At 39.9% G+C, this 11,195-nt stretch overlaps 1 protein-coding gene across 1 annotated transcript; it reads right to left on the bottom strand.

The window, feature by feature from the left end:
- Nucleotides 1–20: 20 nt before the first annotated feature.
- On the bottom strand, nucleotides 21–9,205 carry gdi1 (GDP dissociation inhibitor 1). Its single transcript, XM_037771916.1, has 11 exons — nucleotides 8,902–9,205; nucleotides 7,486–7,593; nucleotides 7,165–7,264; nucleotides 6,184–6,318; nucleotides 5,877–6,075; nucleotides 5,497–5,628; nucleotides 5,267–5,366; nucleotides 4,415–4,586; nucleotides 3,426–3,570; nucleotides 3,226–3,280; nucleotides 21–2,486 (listed from the first exon to the last, which is right to left on the bottom strand). The coding sequence occupies exons 1-11, from the start codon at nucleotides 8,944–8,946 to the stop codon at nucleotides 2,334–2,336; spliced, it is 1,344 nt and encodes a 447-aa protein (XP_037627844.1). The 5' UTR covers nucleotides 8,947–9,205; the 3' UTR covers nucleotides 21–2,333.
- Between the last annotated feature and the right edge of the window lie 1,990 nt (nucleotides 9,206–11,195).

The following is an 11,195-nucleotide window of genomic DNA, read 5'->3' as shown; positions in this document are numbered from 1 at the left end:
GATGCTGAGGAAGGGCAGGGGAGGGAGGGCTTCAGATATGTTCAAAGAGTAAACAGTATTCCAGTTTTTATCAGGTTTCCAGGATGAAGACCACACACAATGTTGTTTGTACACACACAGCTGTATACTGTATCTTGCTGTTATCCTTCCTTCAAAACCGGTTTCTTAGGAATGCTAATATTAGATCATGATGCAACACTGGAATGATCACTGAATAAGGTGAACGCAACACATGACACGGCAAATAACAAACGAAAAACAAAGAATTTCGGTGTGCATCACTTTTTAAAAATCCATTTTTTTTATCATCAGAACGTAATCTAATAGCATAGCATATTCAGCATTTGACATAAAACCTTTTCACGATTCAAATAAATAGAGCATAACAATAAGACACGTCAACACCCCAAACACGCGATAACTTTGTTTAGAGTTGCTTAAGGGATTCGTCGTGGTGGGTATAAAGTGAGATGGAACTGCTTCAGTGGTTTAAAGAGGAAACTGTTTGTTGTTGATGTGTAACAAGCCGCAGATCAATCTGGCCGTGAGTGAGCGTGCAACTGCAGAAGAACTGCGTCCACTCAGGTGTACAATAACAGCCCTGATAGAAAACAATATCCCTACTGTAGTATTCAGTCAGATCTGCAGAGCAAACATACACTACCAAACTGCACTTTCAACATCGTCAGCAACTTTTGCCAATAACAGCAAAACCATTTTTGGCACAAGACTGACCTGCCGCTAACGGTTCATTAAAACAAAGCAGTCAACTTTTGAAAGGGCCCGAACGCTTGAATAAGACCCCAAATTAAGGCTACAACCAAATAAAAGCAACTTGGTTCGTTCTCGTGGGGCGGCACCTGCGACTGTGGCTTCACACCTTTGCTACAAAGTCTTTTAAAGTTACGGGAGTATCCAGCTTTTCCCTCTAACTACAATTTTCCATAGGATTTAGTCCCTAAGGGGAATGACTTACCTAAATGACACACACAAGGGTTGAAACAACCAAGACACAATCTGGTGCTTTCCACTATGAGCCGAAATTTCAGTCTTCACCCTCTTCACTCAAAAGTGAAACTTTCCAAAATCCAAAAACGCATACATTCTTTTCCCCCCGTGCCACACTTCCTCGCATCTCAACCATTTTTACGATTCGTTTTTCATTCCAAATCCTCCCGAATACTTCATCGAAAGCCTCGCCTTACACTAGAAAAATCCTCTCCGTGCCTCTTTTTGCTTCCCTTTTTTTTTTAAACTTGAAGACCACAGTTTCAACCTCAGATCTGTAAACTTCATAACTTCAGCCAGTGAAATGTGCACCAAATATATAGAAATAAAACTCTTCAATAATTTAAAAATGTTAGAAAGTAAACTATTCAAATTCAAAATTGACATCACACAACAGAGATAAACAAAGGAACAGTTTTTTGTTGGAGGGGGTGGGGGGGTAGGTGGGTGACAGTTAATAGCCACTGGTTAGCTTGCCTGCTAGCACAGGGAACACAACAGCATTGCAAAGTGAGCACTATCAGTTGACAGAACAGCCCATTTATATGTAATTTTTCATCACATTTTTTTTTTGCCTGACCGACAAGATTTTTGCCAAAAGGAGCGGAGTCTTTTTGACGAAACACAGGTAAAAGACCAAGTAAGAGAAAAGTGAAAGCAGGGTTGACAGGAGCGATGCGTGGAATGGTCCAGCCTTCATACCGCAGTGTCGTTTTGAGTCTATGTACAATACTACCGTGTGTAAAAGATGCATGCATGTCGACTGGAGGTGACCCTTCCAGAGGATTCTACACTAAGCCATACTACAGATCTCTCATGTCAGAGCTCGCAGTTCACACCTCTCAATGCCATCAATCTTCCATCCACCCAACCTCTGATATGAGGAGAACGACGTTACAGAAAGAATGAAATGCTTTGAAAATCGCCAACGACAAGTAATAAAGTCACCTCTAATGGTAATAGTTAAGACATGATTATACTGTAAATTCTACAATGGAATGAAAGACCATATCAACCCTGCTTTTCAGTGACAGAGATAAGGAGTGTGAGTATTTCAACAGAGTGTATGTGTGTGTGTGTTTGTGAGCATTTATGTGTTGTCAAGAGAGAGGGGGACGTAAGGAAAAGGAGGCAAACGGCTTGAGGGCAGGCAGAGCCCAGGAACACACACCCTCTCCGCCACGCTCCCACCCGTTTTTTTTTTCTAAAGGACTGCTCGGGCAGCCCCGGCCCTCTACCGCGGGCTCTGCCGCCTCTTTCGCCCCTTTTCGCCTTTTCCGCCTCCTCTCCCGGCCCCGCCCTCTCTCGGAAGCCCCCTCTACCGCTCACTGCTCGTCCTCCCCGAACACGTCGTTCTGTTTGCGCTTCATGTTCTCAAAGTCAAAGTCGCTCCCGGTCATACGTTTGTAGATGTCCTTGATGTCGTTGCAAGTGGTCTCGAAGTGAGTGGTGGCATCGTAGGTCCTTGAGGCGAAGACCTGGGGAAGATCAAATAACAGGACTGAGAATCTGCAGCCACGCTGGCGGCTTTCTGAGGCTAAAGCCGTCCACAAATGATCAGCTGTACAACCGCTCTGCAATGGCTGTGCCATTGTTTTCCTATGGGATGCAGTCCCGATACCGATAGCGATACCTGGGCTTTGGGTATCGGCCGATACCGAGTTCCGATCCGATACCAATGATTAATTAGTAAGCTGTAGTGACTAAAATCATTCTTTTATGTTTAAGGCAACATCAAGCTTGACTAAAAACATCGCCGCGCTTTGCCTCTGGCCCTACCTCGTGGCGAGTGAAACGCAAATGTCTTATCTTGTGAAAGCAGCTTTAGGTACAGCAGTGCTTTGAGCTTAATGCTAACATCAGCTTGATAACATGCTCATAGTGACGATGCTAACCTGCTGACATTTAGCAGTTAATGTTTACCATGTTCACCATCTTACTTTGGCCTGTTTGCATGCTAACTGTGTATCATAAACGTCAATCCATTACAATTCATCTTCTTGGGACCTTGAATAGCAAATTGCATGGCAATCCATCCAATAGTTACAGATATTTCACTCAAAACCAAACTGTACAAAATGTCATGGCAATCCATAATCCAATAATTGTTGAGATTTCAGTCTGGACTTAAGTGGTGACTGACCGACCGACATTGCAATCCATAGAGGTCTGCCATTAGATTTTTTCTTTTTATAGTAGTAACATTTTCCCTCTTACCTGGCTATCAGTACCATCATCTGTGGGCTCATAAAGGTCACTAATAGCCACAAACCTGTCAAAAAAACAAAAACAAACTCCATCAACGAGTATTATCACAAGGTATAGTTCAGTATTTTTCTATCACATTGTCGTCATGTTTAGTTTTATGGCCTGCTTGTTTGTTAAACCATAAATGCATGAATTGTTAAAATGCTGACTTTTGGTCGATGGGCTCCAGCAGCTCCAGGGCCGGCTCTATCTCAGCCTCGGGCTCGCTGGTTTCCACTGTGGTGCTGACGATGGCGATGTACTTCCCCTGGGCAGCCACATTGTGAGCATAGGAGATCATGCACACGTAGATGTCTGGAGAATTGACAAATAGGGTTAAAAGGAAGAGAAAGTCAAATCAGTTGACCTTTAAGGTGCGTTAACTGTCTTTGGCCACTAAGGGGCAGTAGAAACAAGCTGTACACACAACACTAACATATTATCCAGTTTAAAAGTTGATATGGTGAACTTGTTAGCAAACAGTTGCTTATTTACACACCCAGCAGACATGGAGAAACTTTATTTCTAATCATGTTTTTGGCCACATGGCGAATGTCTGGCGCTTGAGCTGTTAAATGTTCAACTATCTTTGTCGCTAACTTTGTCATGTGATGCTGGGCAGGAAGGGTACAGCAGGTTTTTAGAGCTTTTTTTCCTGAAAACAGACGACTGTGTCTGGAAACAAGCTGATGAGAGCCATGAGAGTGAACCAGAACAGTAAAGTTGTGGGTCAGAAAAACCAAAACAATGAACTGAAAGATGATAAAACACTCCGTAGAGCTGAGGGGAACTGTAGAGTTGGATGGGTTTGTTGTTATGAGTGGCCCCTTTCACATACAATGTTTATTATAGTTGCTTTAAGAGGTAATATTCAATATGTTTTAGTACTTAGGGATTATGAGCCATTTTGCAAAAATACAGAAAGCCATGGGGGGAATAAAATGGCCATGTTTCACTTAAAAGGTCAAATATAAAAACAAGTATTGCTTGATTTGTCCTCATAAGAGCACTCCTTGATATCTCCAGAGCTTAAAATCCAATCAGTTACATTTAACAGAAAGGCCATCTTTGTTATTGACCTTACTGCCCATATTTCTAAGAACTAAACACTCTACCATTTAGTCTGATTAGTTAAACAGTGACAGTGATTCATCTTTACCTGAGTTGCGGTTAACCTGATTCTGAGGAATGATGATCTGGCAGGAGTTAGCGTCATTGGTGTTTTTGATTGGGTGGCTGAGGACGCAGATCAGACGGATCACCTGACCCGCCTTGCGGACGCGGTCCGGGATGTAGCTGGGGTCGCAGATGAGCTGCTTACAGCGAGCCACCTGCAGCGGGAATGAGAGGGCAGTTAGAGTTGGGCGATCTTTACCATTTTTTTGAATGGCTAAACGGCAACAAATATGGATTGAAGCAGAATATCAATATTTTGTTTGGATCTTTTTTTCAATACATTTTGACTTATTAATGGAGCCAATTATATAGTGGAAGATGGAGCGTTGCGTCGCTCGTGATAGAGGGGAAGAGAGAAAGGAGGGTGTTATTACAGATAATGCCGTTTCTGTAAGTTATTAATAATAATAATAATTTGAATGTCAGTGTTATGAATGAAGCTTCAATGCTTCAAACTATGCGGTACAGCCCTAGTTCTGTCCATCTCGCCTCTGCTCCATTTAGTAGCGGGTACAGCGTGTGTCTGTTATATGTGGGGGGATGCCGACGTGAAACTATGATGCGGTTAATTAAATTTAATATAAAATGAATAGCCTAGTACTGATAATAATAATAATAACAATTGATTGCATTAATGGGAAAGAGCCAAATATCGTCTTGACATTGGCAAAGGCATCGGCTATCGTCGATCCCAGAGATCATCATCTATTGGTGCAACCCTAACAGCAATGTGTTTGCAGCATTTTAAAAGACTCGCTTTCTTATTCCCTCTGTGTGAATAAAATTCATGACTGATCGTTAAACCTGCATAATCGCGAACAATAAATCAGCATACCTCGCCCTCAGACTTCACTCCAATCACATGGCCGCCTTCCATCACTATCTCATCCACTGGTTTGTTCAGCATGTAGGTCCCTCCGTAGATTGCACTCAATCTAAAACGACAAGTGAATAAGAGCTGTTAAATCACGGGAGTGGGTTTGTACTCATGTATTTACTAGTAAAGACAAGCTGTAATTTATAAAGAAATAAAGAACTATGGATTGAAAATATATGAACAATGACCTGGCAAATCCCTGCGGCAGCTCTCCCAGACCGTACAGGGGGTAGAGGTAGGGGCTCTTCCCATACCGGGCCAGCGATTCACTATACAGCTTGATACGATTGATCGTCTCCAAACAGGGAACATCAAGATAGCTGAAGGAGAAGATAATGAATAGGAATACACAGAAATAATGAGATACCTCTAATTCTATGTATATTCACAGCCAAAAAGCATTCTGCATGCAGTTTTGTTAAGAAGATGCTTTATTAAACTTTATTTATTTAAAATTTGAGTATATATTCTTTAGTTATTTCATGTTAAAAGTATAAATGCAGCTGTGAAATGAATCAAAATGCAGCTTGATAATAGTTTATGTTTGACATTATGCTGTTGTTCTTACTCATCTGTCCTGTAGAGGGCCAGGGCGTGGCCAGTGAAGTCAATGACATCCTGGCCGAGGTCAAACTTCTTGTAAACATCCCTCATCGTTGTGGTTTTGGGGTCCACGCCCTCAAAGGTCTTGGGGTCGTTCTCGTCGAAATTGGCCACAAAGACTAAGAACTTCCGAAACCTTCGCTTCTCAAACATTCCCATCAGATCTGGAAATCCAAACAATGGCTTTATGATGTAGTACATGATCACTTAAATGTGACTTAAATACTCTACTTTCATGATATCTTAAACACAGACATATTCGAGCAGCTTACTTGAAGCTAGTGCCTCAGTCTCGGTCGACGGCACCTTGTAGATCTTTCCTCCTTTGTACACAAAGCTTCCCTCCACTACTTTAAAGTCCAGGTATCGTGTCACCTCTGTGTATAGCAGCATCTTCACAAGCTGACCTGCAATCACACAGACACAAGCACATGTTACATCTTATTATTTGTCTGCCTTAAGAGCATCAACACAGAGACTGCCACTTGTCCTCTAAGTAGTCTGACTGGTTAAACTTGCAGTAGGCAGAATGTTTTTGGCATCATTGGGCAAAAATTGCATAATAACCTTTCAGCATATTATAATTCAAGCGTTCTGAGAGAAAACTAGACTTCTGCACCTCCTCATGGCTCTGTTTTCAGGCTTTAAAAAATATAATCTAGGTCATTTCAGAGAGAGAGCGTTCCTGTTGGCTGTTCATTCAACAGATGCAGCTGTCAATCACTCCCAAACTCCTATCAAACGGTCAAACTATTTGACGGTCAATCAAATATGAATCAATATTCTGTTACTGTCTCATTTGAGATGAGAAATAGGCATTACAGTAACAGAATATTGATTCATATTTGATCAGCGCTGCCTAGTTTGACCGTTTGATCAGAGTTAGCGAGTGATTGACAGCTGCTCAGAGACGGCAGGCTCCAGCTCGGCTCTGATTGGTTGTTTTCCTCCAGTCTGTGAAATCTTGCAGATGCCATTAGGAGAACCGGAGGACACAGAGGCACATGATGTTTTTTTCAAATTACCTGTCTCATGCACTAATGTCAGGATATAGTGACTGTTTTATAAAATATATTTTTTAAATCATATTTGCTCCAATTCTATCTACTGCAGCTTTAATTCCTTTTTTCCTGGGCCTTATCAGTCATAATAATTATGCACTAATTGTCCATCTATGTCCTCTGTATAAAATGAGTGAGTTTATGGTGTTATATTCATCCCTTTATGAACAAAATCCGTGATGTGGGACTGACCGTTGGCCATGAGGAACTTGGGTATGAGGTCAACGTTCCAGTCCCTTCCCCTGCCCATCGACTCGGGCGGGCTATCTGGAAGACTGAAGCGCTTGTACAGCTGCGGACGGTAAAGAGAAACATTAACAACATCCTGTGAGGATGAAATCTACCAAGGGCCGATAGAAGATAAAGCATTACGGGAGGATGAGGCCGGGGAGCAAATGAAGACAATAAAAACAGCAGCTGATGCACAATGGCACCGGGAAGTAAACTGAGATGTACTGAGGGATATAAAACATATTGATTGCTTTTTACAGATCCCGGGAGACCTTTCTTTACCTCCTCCAGGGGGGTGATGGAGGAGCTCTCGCCACCATAGTAGGGGTTCCTGTCCATGTGCAGGACCTTTTTCCCGTTCACGGACATGATCCCGGACAGAATGCATTCCTGGATGAAACAAGATTGAACAATCAGCTTAACATCAGTTTTGAAAATAAATAATAAACGTGACTTCTCTCAAAAGAACACCAAATTTGAAGATACATGGTTTTCACTTGACAGGAAGGGTATGAAAAATTGTAATCTGGAAAGTAACTAAAACTGTCAGACAAATGTACTGGAGTAAAAAAGTAGTATAATATTTGCTTCTGAGATGTAGTGGAGTAGAAGTATAAATTTGCATAAATGTAAAGTCCCTTGAATTTGCACTTAAGTGCAGTACTTGAGTAAATGCAGCTTACTTAGTTACATTCCACCAACAGTTTTACCCCTACTTTGGTATTGTTCTCACACCAAGAAAATTCTGGAAAGAATATGGTGTTTGGTTTCTTCAAGAAAAAAACAACAACCAAAAAGAAGACAAATATTGTTTTAGAATAAATTTGATAATGATGTTGGCAAATTCACAGCCTATAGCCATAGCATATGTAAATTTAACAATAAATTAACAGATTTAAAAACAAGATTGAACAATCAGCTTAACATCAGTTTTGAAAATGAAATATAAACGTGATTAAGAGAGAAATTCAATAGAAGGCATGAACGCCTGTTAAGAGGTTTTTGACAGAAGGCTGCAGGGAGGACAGAAGGAGCGGTGTGCGCATGCGCGACTGGATCATCTCATCCTTATGTATCTACTGTAATAATAATAATAATAATGATAATAATGTGGTTTTCTTAACAAAAAAATATCCACATTATATCATCACACCATAAAATACATATTATTATGGCTATGCATTGACAAAAAGGATATTTGATACCTGTTATAAAACTACCAAAATGTCGACTTTAACCTGGGTTAATATCACATCAAATGTATACTTGTGCATATTTCTGCCGCATTGGGTGTGATAAGTGAAAGGAATAACATATATAATAATTTAATAAACCCCGTGCTCTGCAGGCCTGCGCCAACCTCAGCTCAGGATGGAGGCCTGTCTATGCACAGAGGACCATGACACACACACACTGGGGTTACGCCTAAAAGATGCTACTGGGTGGAACATCATACCGGCTGTGAGAACAATACAATAACTCCTGGAAGCATTGTTTGCTTCCTCTCATGCACCCCATGGGTCAAAGTACATTTAGAAGAAACATTTCTCTTATTATATATATATTTTTAATGTCACATTGCACAGGGATGCAGGAGACTTCTGGTGCTCCGATACATGAGAAGGATATTAACCATATGGAAAAGTCGCACATTCAATATGTTGTGTAAAAAGCAAAAAATGCAACTTGACTACTTACTGTGAGTCCGGTGCCCAAAACGATCACATCATATTCCTCATCCATGTTGTATCACCGCCTCTCCCGTCTCGCCCTCTTTTTTTTGCCTGGAGAAATGAAGGGTGTTTTATTTGAAGGAAAATAATTTAGCCAGTGAGTCCACCAGGAAAAAAACACTCCCTTTTCTCTTCCACGAGTGCTTTAAACGGCTCGTTTCAAAGTTAAATGTTTATCAGTGAATCATTAGGCATTAAATGGCCAATGGAATAAAGTGTCCACACTGTCACCGGCGAGGACGACCAAAGATGGCCCTGATCGTGGAGCGCTCTAGAACAATGTCAGTGCGCGTCAGGATATAGTGCGCATCCTCCTCCTCCTCCCATCTCGCCACACACACACGCACACACACACAATAGACTAGAGCCGGAAAAGCTCACTGTTAATAGGAAACCCCACTTAGAGCTGGCGTTTTGAAGCGGTTACACGCATGTTTGGTTTCGTTTTCATACTTTGACATGGAGTTTAACATGTTGTTGCTATTTTAAATACATTTTCTTTCTCTTTATCCTTCCTCTACTGTTGTAGGCGCAGCGTTGCGCGGATGCAGGCAAGGCGTATCCCTCCGCCACCACAGCTGTGTGTGTGTGGATGGATGGGAGTTGCTTTCACGCAGGCCATTTTCAATAATAATAATAAAAAAAACAAAAAAACAATTCGAAACTTTTAATTTATTTTATTTGTTTAGTTATTTATTTTGGCTTGTTTGTTTCTGTTTTACAGTGTTTTATAAATGCATAATATGTGGATGATGGGGACATGATGACACGAGGAGTGAAATGCCCAAATTTAAGAGAGAGTATATCAGCACCATGGACAGTTGTCAGGTCAGGTGTATAGGCCTACATGTCAATCATTGATGAAGCACAGTTCAACCGCATTATACACATTATCTGTGTATGTCTGTTTATGGCACATTCAGTATTATGACAGTTTACTTTTATAGCATCAAATGTTATGCTATACCCTACCTCTACTAACAAGCATAAGCCAGTGGTAGAAGAAGGATCATTTACTTAAGTAAAAGTACTAATACCACACTGCATTAATAATAATTCTATTTGTAATATCAGCAACATGTTTTACCATTATATATGATGTTTTTGTATTAATATTACTGCTATTCTATAAGATCATATGTGTGAGTATTGTTGTTTTGTGATAATCAAGTATCTCTAAAAAGTCAACGTTTCAGCTTTGTGATTATTTAATTAGTATATTTAGCAGTAGTAGGAGAAATCTCTCAAAAGAACACTTCTAAATCACCAAATTTGAAGATGCATGGTTTTCACTTGACAGGAAGGGTATGAAAGATTGTAATCTGGAAAGTAACTAAAGCTGTCAGACAAATGTACTGGAGTAAAAAAGCAGTGCAATATTTGCCTCTGAGATGTAGTGGAGTAGAAGTATACATTTGCATAAATGTAAAGTCCCTTGAATTTGCACTTAAGTGCAGTACTTGAGTAAATGCAGCTTACTTAGTTACATTCCACCAACAGTTGTACCCCTATTTTGGCATTGTTCTAACACCAAGAAAATTCTGGCAAGAATGTGGTGTTTGGTTTCTTCAAGAAAAAAACAACAACCAAAAAGAAGACAAATATTGTTTTAGAATAAATTTGATAATGATGTTGGCAAATTCATAGCCTATAGCCATAGCATATGTAAATGTAACGATAAATAAACATATTTTGTTGTTTTCCTGAAGGATGTTGACAAACAAAAAGGCTATCAAGACATTTAACATCTGTATATTTTATAATATTTTTGTCTTGTGTGATATACCCCTGGCTCTATTGTTATTGTTCTATTGTATAGCCTACTATTCCTTGTATACTGAATCTATATTTTGTTCTTTTGTTTGATTAATATAAATGAATAAATAAATAAATACATAGATAAATAAAGCTAATGTTAGATTCAAGGCCTTTATTGTCATTGTGTAGTACAACGAAATTAGATTGTGACAATCCCATAGGTGCTAATGAAAAGATAATACAATAAAAAAAGAGATATTGCAATATAAATATAAAAAATATAAAAGATCAGCAATATAAAATATAAAAATACAATATGTATATTGATGAGATGACAGTTTTGCCAGATTACAGTTTTTGCCAGATTATTGCACAAAGTGTCCGTCAGATAATTGTATATTTATTGCACAGCATTGTATAATTATTGCACAGAGTGATCAGCATGTTATTGCACATATCCGTAACAGTATATTTACAGTATTTACATTGCACAAAAGTGAC

The sequence above is a fragment of the Sebastes umbrosus genome, chromosome 6 (genome assembly GCF_015220745.1).
Source record: "Sebastes umbrosus isolate fSebUmb1 chromosome 6, fSebUmb1.pri, whole genome shotgun sequence".
Taxonomy (NCBI): domain Eukaryota; kingdom Metazoa; phylum Chordata; class Actinopteri; order Perciformes; family Sebastidae; genus Sebastes; species Sebastes umbrosus.
This window is presented reverse-complemented; position numbering and strand designations above follow the sequence as displayed.

Excerpts from the sequence above, each read along its gene's own strand:
- gdi1 (XM_037771916.1), bottom strand. The coding sequence starts at position 8,946 with ATGGATGAGGAATATGATGTGATCGTTTTGGGCACCGGACTCACA. Across the intron at positions 7,265-7,485 it reads CCATCACCCCCCTGGAGGAG|CTGTACAAGCGCTTCAGTCT; the intron begins GTAAAGAAAGGT and ends TACCGTCCGCAG. Across the intron at positions 6,076-6,183 it reads GACTGAGGCACTAGCTTCAA|ATCTGATGGGAATGTTTGAG; the intron begins GTAAGCTGCTCG and ends TTGGATTTCCAG.